Source organism: Coregonus lavaretus (genome assembly GCF_964263955.1).
Source record: "Coregonus lavaretus genome assembly, chromosome: 4".
NCBI classification, from domain to species: Eukaryota; Metazoa; Chordata; class Actinopteri; order Salmoniformes; family Salmonidae; genus Coregonus; species Coregonus lavaretus.
The window spans coordinates 52,964,423-52,984,571 of NC_139991.1; the positions used below are offsets into that span (position 1 = coordinate 52,964,423).

The 20,149-nt window shown below is 42.1% G+C and overlaps 1 protein-coding gene across 1 annotated transcript; it reads left to right on the forward strand.

Moving 5' to 3' along the window:
• The first annotated feature begins 1,973 nt into the window (after nt 1–1,973).
• LOC311127786 (uncharacterized protein) lies at nt 1,974–18,153 on the forward strand. The gene is made up of 5 exons (XM_084159666.1): nt 1,974–2,277; nt 5,044–5,206; nt 10,430–10,654; nt 14,147–14,335; nt 15,141–18,153. Exons 1-3 carry the CDS (start codon nt 2,086–2,088, stop codon nt 10,651–10,653), a joined length of 579 nt encoding a protein of 192 aa, XP_084015792.1. The 5' UTR covers nt 1,974–2,085; the 3' UTR covers nt 10,654; nt 14,147–14,335; nt 15,141–18,153.
• Nucleotides 18,154–20,149: the final 1,996 nt, after the last annotated feature.

Sequence of the window (20,149 nt, forward strand, 5' to 3'; positions counted from 1 at the left end):
ACTGTGAAAAGAGCATGTCTGGTGGGGTAAGTGTGTGTGTGTGTGTGTGTTGACTATGCAAACAATTTGGAATTTTCAACACATTCATGTTTCTTATAAAAAGAAGTGATGTAGCCAGTCTCTCCTCAACTCTTAGCCAAAAGAGACTGGCATGCATAGTATTTATATTAGCCCTCTGATTACAATGAAGAGCAAGACTCACTCTGTTCTGGGCCAGCTGCAGTTTAAGTAGGTATTTCCTGTTCCATCAGTGAAATTGCAGGAATACAGTCGCAGACATGCTGGGGGGTTAGGGTGCATGGAGGATTATTATTATTTTTTTTTTACAGCTTTACGGAAGATGGCGAAAGCGGATAATGAAGTGGAATCTGAATACAATGGCGGTAGAATCAATAAGAATTGGAGTATTGTTCAAAAGAATGGAAAACGGAGCAAAGTAGGGTACAGTGATGAGAATGACCCTTCATATCTAGTAGGAGTACAGTTTGTTAATAAGGAGCAGCTGAGCAGATGACCAATATTGAAGAAACTGGTGGAGAGAGTGATGGGTAAAGTGAAGGCTGTGAGGATCACGAGAGGCGGGCTTGTTTAGATTTTCTGTGATTCTGCGGAACAGAAGGAACATGCGTTGTGTCTTAACCGATTTGATAAGTTTGAAGTGTTCTGTGTGTCGCTTCGGAACAGGGCACCCCTTAAGGGGGTTATATCTGGCGTTTTTTTTGTTGTCATTTAGCAGACGCTCTTATCCAGAGCGACTTACAGTTAGTGAGTGCATACATTTTTCATACTGGCGTTTCGTGGGAAGTTGATCTGGAAGAGATCAAACATATTCCTGGAGTGATTGAAGCACGTCAGATGAATTGAGTGGTGAATGTGGGAAAAAGTGAAGAGTTTATCTGTTCTTTTGTTTTTTGAAATGGAGTCTCTCCCTAATGAAGTGCGGTTAGGGTATATTAACTACAGAGTTAGAGCATTTATCCCAAGAACAATGCAGTGTGAACATAGTCCCGTGTAGCTCAGTTGGTAGAGCATGGCGTTTGCAACGCCAGGGTTGTGGGTTCGATTCCCACGGTGGGCCAGTATAAAAACAAAATGTATGCAGTCACTAACTGTAAGTCGCTCTGGATAAGAGCGTCTACTAAATGACATTAAAAAAAAAAACATTGTAAAGCTGTTGGCCATGTAGAAAGTGTTTGCAGAAGGGAGAAGCCGAGATGTATAAGATGTGGAAAATATCATATTATGTGAAGACAATGTGACATGTTGTAATCTTCTGAATGCCCCACAAGCGTAAAAGAGAATGAGGTGGCCAAAGTCAGGGTTGAACAGAGCATTTCATATGCAGAAGCTGTGAAAAGGGTTGAGGGTTTGAATGTTGCGCCAGAAGAGTCAATGGTAGTGGATAGGCCTTCACTGCAGTCTGCAGGGGTTGTCTTACACCAAGAGGATCCTGACATTTTAAAGGTTAAAAAGGTGGCCTTTGTGGCCTTTATCGCAATGGTGATAAATGGCACTGCCATGGTGGAGAAAAGATCTAGGAAGATTGAAATCATTGTGATTGTAGCGGAGCGGTTCCTGGGGCTGAAATATTTCACAGCAAAGGAGTTACATGCCGTATCACCTTCTCAGGTCCTAGAGCCTGAGAAGGGAGATATGGAGAACTAAAAGGAGGAAGTGGGAGTTTTGTTTGTTTTGGCAATGTACTATTTTTATTAGGGTGGATTGTTAGAATCACTAAGTATGGATATATTTATTTTTTTGTTTCAAATCGTCCAGTTGGTGGCGGCAAATATAACTTTTGGATGTATTCTGCCATAAAACCCACAGAAGAAGAAGAAGTTTGGTTGGGTTGGGGAACTATTGCCTTGGAACAATTCATTTGGAACTATTGCCTTGGGACATCAGGCCAAAACATGAGGGGAAGCAAGTGTAACACCGAGGGACGTCATTTCCGAGATATTTTCAAAAACGATTTCCTCACATTGGTAGCTAGCTACTTGCCAGCAGTTAAGTTATAATTCTATTCAGTACTTTTTGATAAGCATGTTTCATAAATCTTGAATGAATAATTGTTAATTTGCAGGAATGTTGAGTAACGAGACTTTTCAGAGACAATTATCTACCATTGTCGAGGTATTAGTTGCAGCGGCAGTTGCGGAGGTGGGAAGACTCCTCGATGAGTGCTCTGCTGCTGTTATGCCTCTAAAGTTGGTCCAGCAGAATGAGGGAAGTAGTTTGCTGAAGAGTAGGCTTCAACGTGTGAACAAAACCAGTACAGTGAGTACAACATTTGGTCGGTTACTGTTGGGAAAACGAGTTTGCAGGCGACTGGCGACAAACTTGGCTAGCAAGCAAACTTTTACCAGGGGTGTACAGGATTCATTACGTTGTACAACGGAAACCGTTTTCAACCAAATGGAAGCAAACTGAACGACACTGGGAGTGCCCTAATTTATCCAATAGAAACTCTCGTTTTGTTGCAAAACGTTTCTGGAAAACGAACAAACACTTTGAGAAAATGAACTGCAATTTTTTAAGTTTACTTCAAACGGAAAACGTTTTACAACGAAAACGAGAGTTTATTTGAAAAATTATGGTAGGTCCCTCCCCGTTTCGTTCTATTTGCTTCCGTTTGTTTGTTAAACGGTTTCCGTTACAATACGTAATGCATATACCCCATCTAACGTTAGTTAGCTACCTACTAGCTCACAAACTATGCAGCATTCTGCCTTCTCCCTACAGTTTTCAGCCATTAGTTTCGCCCATGACTGCCTCATGTGAACTACAATCCCGACGCTGTGTTAAGGTTTAGAAACGTCAATAATCATTGCTTCCTGTACTGTTTTCGAAACATATGGCCCCTGGCCTTATCTTTCATCAGGTAGAAAGAATCCTTCAGTTTTTCACAGATCCATACAGCAATGGGTGCCTCTATCCGACGAAACAACACTTCCACTACACTTCCGAGTTACACTTATACACAGGTGGTCGGAACATGCTAGATAGGTAATTAGCACAGGTAGTCGCCTCTTGTCTTAAGTCTCTTTTCTGTAAACAAGCTCTGTAACAGATGGATACGGCCGTGTGCGAACACTAACCCTATCAAGGTGTGTATACATTTTAACCTTTGGTTTTTTGAAAATTATTTCCAGGTGATATGAAAGATAAGGTCCTTATGCTTCCAAAACCGTACCGCAAGCGATGCAAACTGAGCGTCTAGGATCTTAACAAAACTCCCCCTTACAGAAGACTGCTTCGTCCAATGACTTATGTGTAATGGAACTGAGTCATTGTCAAGGGCTAGCTACTTACAGTTGAAGTCGGAAGTTTACATACACTTAGGTTGGAGTCATTAAAACTCGTTTTTCAACCACTCCACAAATTTCTTGTTAACAAACTATAGTTTTGGCAAGTCGGTTAGGACATTTACTTTGTGCATGACACAAGTAATTTTAACAATTGTTTACAGACAGATTATTTAACTTATAATTCACTGTATCACAATTCCAGTGGGTCAGAAGTTGACTGTGCCTTTAAACAGCTTGGAAAATTCCAGAAAATGATGTCATGGCTTTAGAAGCTTCTGATAGGCTAATTGACATAATTTGAGTCAATTGGATGTGTACCTGTGGATGTATTTCAAGGCCTACCTTCAAACTCAGTGCCTCTTTGCTTGACATCATGGGAAAATCAAAATGAAATCAGGCAAGACCTCAGAAAAGTAGAAAAAAAGTAGACCTCCACAGGTCTGGTTCATCCTTGGGAGCAATTTCCAAATGCGTGAAGGTACCACGTTCATCTGTACAAACAATAGTACGCAAGTATAAACACCATCGGACCACACAGCCGTCATACCGCTCAGGAAGGAGACGCGTTCTGTCTCCTAGAGATGAATGTACTTTGGTGCGAAAAGTGCAAATCAATCCCAGAACAACAGCAAAGGACCTTGTGAAGATGCTGGAGGGAACAGGTACAAAAGTATCTATATCCATAGTAAAACGAGTCCTATATCGACATAACCTGAAAGGCTGCTCAGCAAGGAAGAAGCCACTGCTCCAAAACCGCCATAAAAAAGCCAGACTACGGTTTGCAACTGCACATGGGGACAAAGATCGTACTTTTTGGAGAAACGTCCTCTGGTCTGATGAAACACAAATAGAACTGTTTGGCCATAATGACCATCGTTATGTTTGGAGGAAAAAGGGGTTTGCTTGCAAGACGAAGAACACCATCCCAACCGTGAAGTATGGGGTGGCAGCATCATGCTGTGGGGGTGCTTTGCTGCAGGAGGGACTGGTGCACTTCACAAAATAGATGGCATCATAAGGAAGGAAAATTATGTGGATATATTGACGCAACATCTCAAGACATCAGTCAGGAAGTTAAAGCTTGGTCGCAAATGGGTCTTCCAAATGGACAATGACCCCAAGCATACTTCCAAAGTTATGGCTTAAGGACAACAAAGTCAAGGTATTGGAGTGGCCATCACAAAGCCCTGACCTCAATCCTATAGAAAATCTGTGGGCAGAACTGAAAAAGCATGTGTGAGCAAGGAGGCCTACAAACCTGACTCAGCTATGTCAGGAGGAATGGGCCAAATTTCACCCAACTTATTGTGGGAAGCTTGTGGAAGGCTACCCAAAACGTTTGACCCAAGTTAAATAATTTAAAGGCAATGCTACCAAATGCTAATTGAGTGTATGTAAACTTCTGACCCACTGGGAATGTGATTAAATAAATAAAAGCTGAAATAAATCATTCTCTACTATTATTCTGACATTTCACATTCTTAAAATAAAGTGGTGATCCTAACTGTCCTAAGACAGGGAATTTTTACTAGGATTAAATGTCAGGAATTGTGAAAAACTGAGTTTAAATGTATTTGGCTAAGGTGTATGTAAACTTCCGACTTCAACTGTACCTACTGAACCAAAGATACTTCCCCTTTCATCTGTGACTGAACTGTCGTTAGCCCACCTAGCTAGCTACCTGAACATCAGTTGGAACCTGCTAGGTCACTAACTTCATATTTTAATCTTTCAGAGACAATTTTCATCATTCATGGAGATGTTGGGTAAAACATCGTTGGAAAAAATGGCGATGTTAATGAACGTGATCATGGTCGAAAAGGAGAAGACTGCCACAGGCATGAGCGCACAACGGAGTGTCAGTCGGGCGAGGGGGACAGAGGAAGGAGCACCAAGAGGTACACACCCATAGGGAAGATGGCCTTTCTCCTTGTCTCCTTCTCAAAACCTATTGGAGTGGGAGGGACCTCTGCATGGCCTAAAATTAAAACCCGCCAAATGAGGGTGCCTATTTCACCAGCCACGTGTGTGGGTGCAAGCATTTCACCCGAATTTGCATATACAAAGATGTTCAAAGTCAAGTATTAGCACATTAATAGCAAAGTAAATGCTGCAGTAGTTGCAAATTACGAATCCTATAATATTCCACCCAATTGTGTGGAAATTTACTTAACTTTGTCCTTGTGTTTATTGGCTATTTACATTGTTTGGTTCACAAGCTAGGTTGTTTTTCAATGTTTGAGTTTGCTTCAAATGCTAGTGAAGACGTATCCACTACTAGTCAGATTCTCTATCTCACAGGCACATTGTCACTTAAAGGGGGTGGGGGGGGGTTTAATGATGAAAAACAAATATTTAGACTGGTTTAAAAAATCTGGGTGCTTGGTAGATAAAAAAATATGTTCAGGCCCTGGACCTCTGGCTTTCTCATCCAATGGGTTTTTAGAAGGAGACGAGGAGAGGGGATGCGAGGAGTATGGACAGTGCATTCGGAAACTATTTAGACCCCTTTACCTTTTCCACATTTTGTTACGTTACAGCCTTATTCTAAAACGGATTAAATGTTTTTTCCCTCATCAATCTACACACAATACCCCATAAGCAAAAACAGGTTTTTAGGAATGAATGCAATTTTATAAAAAATTAACTGAAATATCACATTTACATAAGTAATTTATTCAGATCCTTTACTCAGTACTTTGTTGAATCACCTTTGGCAGCGATTACAGCCTAGAGTCATCTTCGGGATGATCCTACAAGCTTGGCACACCTGTATTTCGGTAGTTTCTCCCATTCTTCCCTGCAAATCCTCTCAAGCTCTGTAAGGTTGGATGGGGAGCGTTGCTGCACAGCTATTTTCAGGTCTCTCCAGAGATGTTCGATCGGGTTCAAGTCCGTGCTCTGGCTGGGCCACTCAAGGACATTCAGAGACTTGTCCCGAAGCCCCTCCTGCATTGTCTTGGCTGTGTGCTTAGGGTCGTTGTCCTGTTGGAAGGTTAATCTTCTCCCCAGTTTGAGGTCCTGAGCGCTCTGGAGCAGGTTTTAATCGAGGATCTCTGCTTTCCCTCGATCCTGACTAGTCTCCCAATCCCTGCCTCTGAAAAACATCCCCACAGCAGAATACTGCCACCACCATGCTTCACCGTAGGGATGGTGCCAGGTTTCCTCCAGACGTGACGCTTGGCATTCAGGCCAAAGAGTTCAATCTTGGTTTCATCAGACCAGAGAATCTTGTTTCTCATGGTCTGAGAGTCCTTTAGGTGCCTTTTGGCAAACTCCAAGCAGGCTGTCGTGCCTTTTACTGATGAGTGGCTTCCCCCTGGCTACGGCCTGAATGGTGAGGGCTAGGGCCCCTCTACCATACGGCCTGATTGGTGGAGTGCTGCAGAGGTTATTGTACTTCTGGAAGGTTCTCCCAGCTCCACAGAGGAACTCTGAAGCTCTGTCAGAGTGAACATCGTATTCTTGGTCACCTCCCTGACCAAGGCCCTTCTCCCCCGATTGCTCAGTTTGGCTGGATGGCCAGCTCGAGGAAGAGTCTTGGTGATTCCAAACTTCTTCCATTTAAGAATGATGGAGGGCACTGTGTTCTTGGGGACCTTCAATGCTGCAGAAATGTTTTGGTACCCTTCCTCAGATCTGTGCCTTGACACAATCCTGTCTCAGAGCTTTACGGACAATTCCTTCGACCTCATGGCTTGGTTTTTGCTCTGACCATGCGCTGCCGACTGTGGGACCATTATATAGACAGGTGTGTGCCTTTCCAAATCATGTCCAATCAATTGAATTTACCACAGGTGGACTCCAATCAAGTTGTAGAAACATCTCAAGGATGATCAATTGAAACAGGATGCGCCTGAGCTCAATTTCGAGTCTCATAGCAAAGTGTCTGAATACTTATGTAAATAAGGTATTTCTGTTTTTTGTTTGTAATACATTTGCAAACATTTCTAAAAGCCTTCGCTTTGTCATTATGGGGTATTGTGTGTAGATTGAGGGGGGGGAAATAATTAAATACATTTTAGAATAAGGCTGTAACGTCACAAAATGTGGAAAAAGTCCAGGGGTCTGAATACTTTCCGAATGCACTGTATGCAATTGAGATCTTCCCATTGGCTATATCAGAAATATTTGAGAAACAAGCAAAGTATTTCTGGCTAGGGCTGGGCAATATAATGTATGTTTTTGCACGATATTCCAAATGCCTGTATCGCACTTTTTTCAAACATGAGCTCTTGTTGTCTTTTTGGTCTCGTCTGCGTCGCTCCTTCTGTGCTGTGAGCACCTTCCCATTTTATACCAGAGATCTGTATATAATGACGTAATGCTAATGTTTCCACCCTAAAAATGGGAGTTGTTATTCCCAAAGGCGGGAAGATGGGCGACAAGCTTAGGTCCAAAATAAGCCCATAGAAACGCATTGGGTGCGTCTTGGCAAGAGTGAAACGTCTCACTTCAGAGGGTTTGGGTTAAATGCGGAAGACCCATTTCAGTTGAATGCATTGTTGTACAACTGACTAGGTATCTTCCTTTCACTTTGCCTCTTCCTCTGTTTACACACACACACATACCAAGCCCCTGCCACTCACACAACAAAGAAATCACTTTGTCCTCTGACAAGCGGTTTCAACTCGCTTATTTGCATTTGAGGTTTGGTCCAACAGAATCGGTCATATGGACACCAACACATTGAGACATTATTTTACTGTAATAGAGGAGAAGTTAACCTTTCTAACAATACCCCTGTATTTCTATGGGCACAAGTACTGTTCATGACACAAATTGTTCACACCCCTCTTGTTGGTGGAGAGAATTTTGCAGGTTTAAAGCTTATTTCCTGTTGTCATGGGGTGCAAATAAGATTTTGCAGTTTTAAAGCAAATGTTCTTGCAATTCTATACAAGAAGAACTGATAATGCGCTATCCAATTTTGAAAATGCACCTTGGCCATTCTTAAACTCAGCAAATAACTTCACAGATCTTAATTGTAAAGGGTTTAAACACTGTTTCCCATGCTTGACCAATGAACCATAAACAATTAATGAACATGCACCTGTGGAACGGTCGTTAAGACACTAACAGCTTACAGACGGTAGGCAATTAAGGTCACAGTTATAAAAACTTAGGACACTAAAGAGGCCTTTCTACTGACTCCGAAAAACACCAAAAGAAAGATGCCCAGGGTCCGTGCTCATCTGCGTGAACGTACCTTAGGCATGCTGCAAGGAGGCATGAGGACTGCAGATGTGGCCAGGGCAATAAATTGCAATGTCCGTACTGTGAGACGCCTAAGACAACGCTACAGGAAGACGGGACGGACAGCTGATCGTCCTTGCAGTGGCAGACCACGTGTAACAACACCTGCACAAGATCGGTACATCCGAACATCACACCTGCGGGACATGTACAGGATTTTAACAACAACTGCCCGAGTTACACCAGGAACGCACAATCCCTCCATCAGTGCTCAGACTGTCCGCAATAGGCTGGACTGAGGCCTGTTGTAAGGCAGGTCCTCACCGGCAACAACCTCGCCTATGGGCACAAACCCACCGTCGCCGGACCAGACAGGACTGGCAAAAAAGTGCTCTTCACTGACGAGTCGCGGTTTTGTCTCACCAGGGGTGATGGTCGGATTCGCGTTTATCGTCGAAGAAATGAGCGTTACACCGAGGCCTGTACTCTGGAGCGGGGTCGATTTGGAGGTGGAGGGTCCGTCATGGTCTGGGGCGGTGTGTCACAGCATCATCGGACTGAGCTCGTTGTCATTGCAGGCAATCTCAACACTGTGCGTTACAGAGAAGACATCCTCCTCCCTCATGTGGTACCCTTCCTGCAGGCTCATCCTGACATGACCCTCCAGCATGACAATGCCACCAGCCATACTGCTCGTTCTGTGCGTGATTTCCTGCAAGACAGGAATGTCAGTGTTCTGCCATGGCCAGCGAAGAGCCCGGATCTCAATCCCATTGAGCACGTCCGGGACCTGTTGGATCGGAGGGTGAGGGCTAGGGCCATTCCCCCCAGAAATGTCTGGGAACTTGCAGGTGCCTTGGTGGAAGAGTGGGGTAACATCTCACAGCAAGGACTGGCAAATCTGGTGCAGTCCATGAGGAAGAGATGCACTGCGGTACTTAATGCAGCTGGTGGCCACACCAGATACTGACTGTTACTTTTGATTTTGACCCCCCCTTTGTTCAGGGACACATTATTCAATTTCTGTTAGTCACATGTCTCTGGAACTTGTTCAGTTTATGTCTCAGTTGTTGACTCTTATGTTCATACAAATATTTACACATGTTGCTGAAAATAAACGCAGTTGACAGCGAGAGGACCTTTTTTTTTGCTGAGTTAAATTATATTTTTTACCCCTTTTTCTCCCCACTTTCGTGATATCCAATTGGTAGTTAGTCTGGTAGTTGCAGTCTTATCCCATTGCTGCAACTCCCATACGGACTCGGGAGAGGTCGAGAGCCATGCGTCCTCCAAAACACAACCCTGCCAAGCCGCACTGCTTCTTGACACACTGCTCGCTTAACCCGGAAGCCAGCCGCACCAATGTGTCGGAGGAAACATTGTACAACTGGTGACCGTGTCAGTGTGCATGCCCCCGGCCCGCCACAGGAGTCGCTAGAGCGCGATGGGACAAGGACATCCCGGCCGGCCAAACCCAGCCTTAGACCGCTGTGTCACTCAGGAGCCCCCCACTTTGTGAGTTTTACTATTACAACTTTCAAGAGTAAGTTTAAAGCTGGACTGAGTTATTTTCTTTTGGGGGGACACCCACGCCCCCCTGCCGACCCCTCGCCCCATAGTTTGGGAACCACTGGTTCTAGCCTAGTACAATTTGTACTCCTAACTGACCCACTTAGCTAGCTACCTCACCAGATAATGGTAACAACAAACAGTGCACGTGTATTTGTATGATGTAAATATTAGGCTGATTTCTAGCCATATCTATGACTAGGAATACGTTTTACAATGGGAGTTCATTGTATCAAACACTGGAGTTAAATTCTTACCTATCTGATTTCAAATGTGGAATATTTTGAGTTTTACTGTTATTTATGCATGTAAAAAATAAAATAAAAATAAAACGTATACACATACTGTTTTTTTAGGAGACAGTCTTCATTTCCACAACTACTGCACTGACCCTCTCTCTGAGAGAGCTCATCAAGAGGAGGATGACTTTGACCCCCAGACCTCACCTGCCTCTGCCTCAGAGACACAAGACGACCAGAGAAACATGGAGCCAAACTCGGGCAGGAATGGAGAAGATGCCCAGTGTGGAGGGGAACCTACTGGAGGTATGGGCAGGACTACACTGAATAGGGGTGGATAAGGTAAAGTCAATCAGCCTTAATTTTATGAAACACAGTACTTGAATCAGTCACCTAATGACATTGTGGCACCACTACCATTTAACCAACTTTTGAGTGAGTGTTTGTTCTGAGTATCCTTAATCATAATCAGTCAACCCCATTTAATATGAGTGTTCCTAAGCATTTATTTGGAAAAATGCCTACAATTGAGCCAGACGGGATTAGTTTTACTGGGGGAGTTCGGGTAATGTAATGATGTGCACGAGCACAACACCACAGCTGTAATTTCTAGTCCCGTGCGTATCTGCCATGGCAGTAATTTTCGCATGGCAGGAGAGTAATATTTCCAGCCTGAATAACACTTTTTTTGTTTTTTTTGGGGGTCAAACTCCAAGGTCCTCTGATAAAACTATATCCTGTGTGAATCAACAACCCTGTGCTTTGAGGGGTTTTACAGCGTTAACATGTGCTGCCCGCATTTTGGGTAAGATCATGGGAACAAATTGATGCTCAAAACCAAGTGCTATCCACATAGCCTACTTCTGTTTACACACACACACCAAGCCCCTGCCACTCACACAACAAAGATTAGAAATCACTCCTTCCTCTCTGACAAGCGGTTTCAACTCGCTATTTGCATTTGAGGTGTGGTCATATGGACATCAAAACACATTGAGACATTATTTTACTGTAATAGAGAAGTTAACTTTTCTAACCATGCCCTTTTTATGTCTCAACTGCTGAAATTACACGCCGAGTAGACCCTACTAAAACGGGACTTTCAATAAACATTGATTCTGGAAAATTAATGCACAGTTTGTCGCACGGCATTGCAGTAGCGCTAGCAGCATTTTAGCCAAAGACTGTTACACTAGCTGTCTAGACTGTTTCTATAAATGTGCAATAAGCATAAAACACAATTATTTAGGAAATTGGCAACTCGTTCTCATTCTGAGAAATAAGGTAGGCCACTTGTTTTTAACATCTGAACAAAGTGGTCAGGCTAGCATGCTGGTCAAACAGTTGGAGAAGGACAGAAGGGTGTGCTCATAACAATTCAACTGTTCTGCCTTGTTAGCTAGCAAATAGATCCAAGTTGGCATAACTTGAAATATAAAGATACCGATAAAGATTGGCTGGCTACTCACTAGCACGTGGGCTTGAGAGATTGAGACCTGTGTTAATTTTCTATAATGCCTGCTACAAGAAGTTAGTCATTATTAGTGAATGTGCATTATGTATGGTTCTGCTTAAAGTTGTAACAAAAAGGGCACTTTCATTGACTTGAAAGCCAGATCAGTGATTATTGCAAAAAAGCATGTTAAATTATTTTGATAATAATGTAATTATGTTAGTGGAAGGCTTATATTTAGCCTATGTATAATTTCACAAGCCCTGAATTCATTAGATTATTGCTGATTGTTTGAAATGAAGTGTATTTGACCTTTAATTGTACAACAAAGCTTATTTAGAGAACATTCAAAAATCTAGAAAAATACTGTGAATCGCCCATAACTTTGGAAAACCTCTAGATGATTTTTAGGCCATATCGCCCAGCCCTATTTCTGGCTACATCAGAATAAAGGTTTCCACTTACAGTACCAGTCAGAAGTTTGGACACACCTACTAATTCCAGGGTTTTTCTTTATTTTTTACTGTTTTTTACATTGTAGAATAATAGTGAAGACATCAAAACTATGAAATAACACATATGGAATCATGTAGTAACCAAAGAGTGTTAAACAAATCAAAATATATTCTATATTTGAGATTCTTCAAATAGCCACCCTTTGCCTTGATGACAGCTTTGCACACTCTTGGCATTCTCTCAACCAGCTTCATGAGGTAGTCACCTGGAATGCATTTCAATTAACAGGTGTACCTTGTTAAAAGTTAATTTGTGGAATTTATTTCCTTCTTGATGCGTTTGAGCCAATCAGTTGTGTTGTGACAAGGTAGGGGTGGTATACAGAAGATAGCCCTATTTGGTAAAAGACCAAGTCCATATTATGGCAAGAACAGCTCAAAAAAGCAAAGAGAAAAAACAGTCCATCATTACTTTAAGACATGAAGGTCAGTCAATATGGAACATTTCAAGAACTTTTCAAGTTTCTTCAAGTGCAGTCGCAAAAACCATCAAGCGCTATGATGAAACTGGCTGTCATGAAGACCGCAACAGGAAAAGAAGACCCAGAGTTACCTCTGCTGCAGAGGATAAGTTCATTAGAGTTATCAGCCTCAGACTGCAGCCCAAATACATGCTTCACAGAGTTCAAGTAACAGACACATCTCAACATCAACTGTTCAGAAGAGACTGCGTGAATCAGGCCTTCATGGTTGAATTGCTGCAAAGAAACCACTACTAAAGGACACCAATAAGAAGACACTTGTTTGGGCCAAGAAACACGAGCAATGGACATTAGACCGGTGGAAATCTGTCCTTTTGGTCTGATGAATCCAAATTTGAAATATTTGGTTCCAACCGCCGTGTCTTTGTGAGACGCAGAGTAGGTGAACAGATGTTCTCCGCATTTGTGGTTCCCACCGTGAAGCATGGAGGAGAAGGTGTTATGGTGTGGGGGTGCTTTGCTGGTGACACTGTCTGTGATTTTATTTAGAATTCAAGGCACACTTAACCAGCATGGCTACCACAGCATTCTGCAGCGATATACTATCCCATCTGGTTTGCGCTTAGTGGGACTATCATTTGTTTTTCAACAGAACAATGACCCAAACACACCTCCAGGCTGTGTAAGGGCTATTTGACCAAGAAAGAGAGTGATGGAGTGCTGCATCAGATGACCTGGCCTCCACAATCCCCCGACCTCAACCCAATTGAGATGGTTTGGGATGAGTTGGACCGTAGAGTGAAGGAAAAGCAGCCAACAAGTGCTCAGCATATGTGGGAACTCCTTCAAGACTGTTGGAAAAGCATTCCTCATGTAGTTGGTTGAGAGAATGCCAAGAGTGTGCAAAGCTGTCATCAAGCCAAAGGGTGGCTACTTTTGAAGAATCTCAAATATATTTAGATTTGTTTAACAATTGGGTACTACATGATTCCATATGTGTTATTATTTTACAATGTAGAAAATAGTAAAAATAAAGAAAAACCCTGGAATGAGTAGGTGTGTCGACTTTTGACTGGTACTGTACATTTGATCATTTATTAATTGGTCATTCAAAGGTGTGTGAGCTTGAAGTATGCTAATTGTGTGGAAATGTATCCAAATTCAGCAAGTGTTCTAGCCTAGTGCAATTTGTACTCCTAATTGACCCACTACCTCACCAGATAATAGTAACAACAAACAGTGCATGTGTATTTGTATGATGTAAATACTGGGCTGATTTCTAGCCACATCTGACTAAAAAGGAATACGTTTTACAATGGGAGTTTATTGTATCAAACGTTTGAGTTAAATTCTTAGCTAGCTAATTTCGAATGTGGAATATTTTGATGTGGTGTTTTTGATGCATGTCTTTTTTTTTTTTTAAATACACATACTGTTGTTTTAGGAGACAGTCTTCATTTCCACAACGGCTGCACTGATCCTTTCTCTGAGAGTGCTCATAAAGAGGAGGATGACTTTAACCCCCAGACCTCACTTGCCTCTGCCTCAGAGACACAAGACGACCAGAGAAACACGGAGCCAAACTCAGGCAGGAATGGAGAAGATGCCCAGTTTGGAAGGGAAGCTACTGGAGGTATGACCACTGAATAGGGGTGGATATGGTAAAGTCAATCAGCCATAATGTTTGCTGCAATTTTATGAAACATAGTACGAATCAGTCAGCTAGTGGCATTGTGGCACCACTACCATTTAGCCAACATTTGAGTGTTTATGCTTAAGAATACTCCGGATAATCAGTCAAACCCACGTTTAAAATGAGTGTTCCTATGCATTTATTGGGAAAAATGGCACGAATTACGCCCTATTCGGACGGGATTCGTTTTACTGGGGGAGGTCTCTAATGTAACCTTTACAAAACACCATAGCCGTAATTTTAGTCCCGTGCGAATCTGCCACGTAAGTAATTTTCACATGGCTGGAGAGTAATAATTTCAGCCTGAATAAACTACAGTTATTTTGATGAACTCCAAGGTCTTCTGATAATACTATATCCCGTGCGAATCGACATCCCTGTGCTGTGAGGGGTATTACAGCGTTTAACATGTGCTGCCTGCAGTTTGGGTAAGATCATGGGAACAAATTGATGCTTAAAACAAAGTGCAATGCACGTAGCCTACAGGTGAATGATCTGTTTTGTCATATAAAAAACACGCTGGGGTAATAACTACATAACCAACGTTCTAAAGTAATACAAGTGCCATTGAATAGGGCTTTTAGACTGTTGAGGAATACTTTTCTTTAGGGTGGGTATATTGTTTGCTGTTTAAATGTATTTCTGAGGCATGGTAGTTAATATCCACCATCTCATTCATACATGCAATGCAGTAGTTTGTTTTACATTTACGGCTCAACAACCACAATTACCCTCTCTGTTGCAGATGTGGTATTGCTCTCTGAATTTGATCATCAAGAGGAAGTTCACCTTAATCCCCAGCTCTCACCTGCATCAGACCCAGAGAAACAAGACGGCCAGCCCTCAAACATGGAGCCAAACCCAGGCAGGATTGGAGAAGATTTCCAGGATGGTGATTCTTCAAATACAGCCCAAAGTTCAGATACAAGCGCTGCCACCGGAGCAGTGAAGATGCCGTTCATTTGCGACGTTTGTGGAAAGGGTTTCATTTGGAGATGCACTTTTAAAGCCCACCGTAATCATCACACCAAACCCTTTAGCTGCCCGCAGTGTGGGAAAGGTTTTGGTACGAAGACTGGGTGTAATAATCATCTCTTAGCGGTGCACTCTAAAGAGAAGCCCTTCAAATGTACAGATTGTGGGAAGGTGTTTGCATTGAGGAATAGTTTGGTCAAACACAGGGATCTCAACCCAACTCTGCACACCTGCACAACATGTGAAAAATCATTCTGTGGGGAACGTGCACTAAAACGGCACAACTTCAGTGATCACCCGGAAAAGGCATACATCTGCTCTTTGTGTCCAAAAACCTTTCGGTCATGGCCAACATGGAAACGTCATAAGGCAGAGCACTCGGAGGAGAAGTATTGCTGTGAAACCTGTGGCAAGCTTTTCTGTTCATCTTCATCCTTAGCCAGTCATCAGAGAACAACTCATAAAGCAAAGGCTTATAGCTGTGATGTATGTAATAAAGGTTTCAGGGATGTAACCAATTTCCAAAAACATATGACCTCCCATATTAGAAAAGGCCATGTTAGTCTAGAAAAAGCTTTTGCCTGTAGTGTATGTGAGAAATGTTTCTCCTGTGCACGCACTCTCAGAGATCATACGACCATTCATACCGGTGTAAAACGTTTTGGTTGTAGCATATGTCACAAACGTTTTCGTCTTTCAACCAGTCTCAAAGATCATATGACTTTACATACTGGAGAGAAACCTTTTGTGTGTGGTTTATGCGGCAAGAGTTACTGTCGGGCAAGCCAGCTCAAAGCACATGCGCTTGTCCATACCGGAGAGAAACATATGGCCATCACCCATACCAGAAGAAAAGACTACAGTTACGTCTGTGACGTATGTGGCAAACATCTCCCTGATGTATTCAGGCTCAAATGCCATATGTTCGTACATACTGGTGAACAACCTTTTGCCTGTGATCTATGTGGCAAAAAGTTCAATCACCCAAGCAATCTCAAAAGACACAAGCTGTCTCACACAGGGCAGAAACTGTATGTTTGTACTACTTGTGGTAAAGGTTTCACCCGTTCAACAACCCTTAAGATACATCAGCGCAGTCACACTGGTGAAAAGCCTTACTTGTGCAATATCTGTGGGCAAGGCTTCACCTCACATGCCTACGTTAAGAAACACAAGATGATTCACCTGCCACCTCAACTTCGTTCAAGACCGCAGAACACTGGGCCAAAGTCACATGTCTGCAGCTACTGTGGTAAAGGCTTCTGTTACAGATCTGTGTTGGATCAGCACATGCGCACTCACACAGGAGAAAAACCATTCAACTGTCTCATTTGTGGGAAATGTTGCATGTTTAAGGCTACTCTTGAAATCCACATGCGCAGTCACACAGGGGAGAGACCATTCAAATGTCGCAATTGTGGGAAAGGGTTCATGTGTAAGAATACTCTTGTAAATCACATGCGCACTCACACAGGGGAGAGACCATATGCTTGTGATGAATGTGGCAAGAGTTTCTCCCAGAGCAGTCATTTAGTATCTCACCAGCGTGTGCACACTGGTGTCAAAGCATTTGTGTGCAACAAATGTGGGAATGCCTATGCCTGTAGCCGAAATCTGAAAGTTCATAAGTGCAAGTTCAACCAGAAAACAGTCCATGGAAAGAATGTACAGGATCACTCTGTAGAAAACCTCTCACATGATCACACTGGACCCCAGTATCCCAAAAGCATCGTAAGGCTAAGTTCATCGTTAGAACCTTCGTAGGAGTATCGTTAAATCTCCAAGCTGTTAACCAAAACCATTGTTACACTTGAAAACACTTGTTATTTACCAACTGCCTCAGACCTCATAAAACAGCTAAGTTGAGTCTTTAGATGTCCCCCCCGCATCACTTAATACAGAGAAGATCTCAACTAAACACAAGCAAGTTGTTTAGGCTCTCTGTGACCACCAATAACTTCAGAACTAAGTTGACTACAAATACAAAGTTGCCAATGTCTTTGCAATTGTTACAAACCGAGGATAAAAAGATGCTTCAACTGAAAACCAAGATTACTGCATTAAAAGATAAATAGGCCTACAGTGTAGGCTACATGCCTATATTTCAATCATATTGAAATCAATTTCATGTGAATTCAATTGGGTTCTATTTAGCTAATTGTAGGCAACTGTATGTATTTTTTGCCTCAATATATTTCATGTGTAACAACGTGCGCAATGATGTGCCAAATCTCGATTTAGTGCATTATATAGGGTAATGCTTATAAGCCGCCTCAATATTTGCAGCCCTAGGTGATATCTCTAAAAGCTGATCCGTTGTGTATTGTGGAATAATTATGATGTTATGGTAAGATTTGAATGGAGAAAGCTGATCCGAGAGCAGCGCTGCTTTTCTTAAGATCAGTAGCGACACGTGGTGATTTGGAAACGCATGTTACATCGCAGTTTATAGAAACGATGCATTGTTAACACTCGTATGCCTAAATTCCATCGCTATCAGGAAACTGGCCCTGGATAAGAGGATGGGCATACTTCATAGATGTTCACAGTTTCATATGAGAGAGACTATAATTTGAATTCTAAATTAATAGTGGGAAGAGTTTCGCCCAGATAATTCAGTTGTATTGTTTTTATTTAATGGAAATACATTTGAAAGTATTTGGTGTTCAGGCTTTTTCTGTAAATAAACCAACCACCTTAATTAGTGTGGTCATTGTTAAGAAAAAGGGACTCGTTTTTTTTATATATACTTAAAGGCTTTTCCAGAAAGTTCTCTGAGTACTAATAGTATGTTATTTTCTGATTCTTTGGGGGCGTGATTGTATCTTTTTTTGCAGACACTGTTTGTAAAACATAAGATATCACAACACCTGGTTAAATCAAGGGATATACAGTGCCTACAGAAAGTATTAATACCCCTTTTATTTATTGCACATTTTGTGTTAGCCTGAATTTGGAAAATTGATTTAAATTTATTTTTCTCACATCTACACACAATACTCCATAAGGACAGACATTTTTGCAGATTTATTGAAAATGAAATACAGAACTACAGTGGCGCCACAAGTATTGGGACAGTGACACATTTTTTGTTTGTTTTGGGTCTGTACTACAGCACTTTGGATTTGAAATGATACAATGAGTATGAGGTTAAAGTGCAGATTGTCAGCTTTAATTTGATGGTATTTTCATCCAAATCGGGTAAATGTTTAGAAATTACAGCATCTTTTTGTACATAGTCCCCCCCCATTTTAGGGGACCAAAATTAATGGGACAAATTCACTTACAGTGCCTTGCAAAAGTATTCATCCCCTTTCGCGTTTTCCCTGTTTTGTTGCATTACAACCTGTAATTTAAATTGATTTTTATTTGGATTTCATGTAATGGACATACACAAAATAGTCCAAATTGGTGAAGTGAAATGAAAAAATTACTTATTCTAAAAAAAAACATAACGGAAAAGTGGTGCGTGCATATGTATTCACCCCCTTTGCTATGAAGCCCCTAAATAAGATCTGGTGCAACCAATTACATTCAGAAGTCACATAATTAGTTAATAAATAAAGTCCAACTGTGTGCAATCTAAGTGTCACATGATCTCAGTATATATACACCTGTTCTGAAAGGCCCCAGAGTCTGCAACACCACTAAGCAAGGGGCACCACCAAGCAAGCGGCACCATGAAGACCAAGGAGCTCTCCACACAGGTCAGGGACAAAGTTGTGGAGAAGTACAGATCAGGGTTGGGTTATAAAAAATATCCAAAACTTTGAACATCCCATGGAGCACCATTAAATCCATTATTAAAAAATTGAAAGAATATGGCACCACAACAAACCTGCCAAGAGAGGGCCACCCACCAAAACTCACGGACCAGGCAAGGAGGGCATTAATCAGAGAGGCAACAAAGAGACCAAAGATAACCCCGAAGGAGCTGCAAAGCTCCACAGCAGAGATTGGAGTATCTGTTCATAGGACCACTTTAAGCCGTACACTCCACAGAGCTGGGCTTTACGGAAGAGTGGCCAGAAAAAAGCCATTGCTTCAAGAAAAAAATAAGGCATGTGGGAGACTCCCCAAACATATGGAAGAAGGTACTCTGGTCAGATTAGACAAAAATTGAGCTTTATGGCTATCAAGGAAAACGCTATGACTGGCGCAAACCCAACACCTCTCATCACCCCGAGAACACCATCCCCACAGTGAAGCATGGTGGTAGGAGCATCATGCTGTGGAGATGTTTTTCCATCGGCAGGGACTGGGAAACTGGTCAGAATTGAAGGAATGATGGATGGCGCTAAATACAGGGAAATTCTTGAGGGAAACCTGTTTGTCTTCCAGAGATTTGAGACTGGGACGAAGGTTTACATTCCAGCAGGACAATGACTCTAAGCATACTGCTAAGGCAACACTTGAGTGGTGTAAGGGGAAACATTTAAATGTCTTGGAATGGCCTAGTCAAAGCCCAGACCTCAATCCAATTGAGAATCTGTTGTATGACTTAAAGATTGCTGTACACCAGCAGAAGCCATCCAACTTGAAGGAGCTGGAGCAGTTTTGCCTTGAAGAATGGGCAAAAATCCCAGTGGCTAGATGTGCCAAGCTTATGGAGACATACCTCAAGAGACTTGCAACTGTAATTACTGCAAAAGGTGGCTCTACAAAGTATTGACTTTGGGGGGGTGAATAGTTATGCACGCTCAAGTTTTCTGTTTTTTTGTCTTATTTCTTGTTTGTTTCACAATAAAAAATATTTTGCATCTTCAAAGTGGTAGGCAT

Excerpts from the sequence above, each read along its gene's own strand:
- LOC311127786 (XM_084159666.1), top strand. The coding sequence starts at position 2,086 with ATGTTGAGTAACGAGACTTTTCAGAGACAATTATCTACCATTGTCGAG. Across the intron at positions 2,278-5,043 it reads GTGTGAACAAAACCAGTACA|AGACAATTTTCATCATTCAT; the intron begins GTGAGTACAACA and ends TTAATCTTTCAG. Across the intron at positions 5,207-10,429 it reads AGAGGAAGGAGCACCAAGAG|GAGACAGTCTTCATTTCCAC; the intron begins GTACACACCCAT and ends CTGTTTTTTTAG.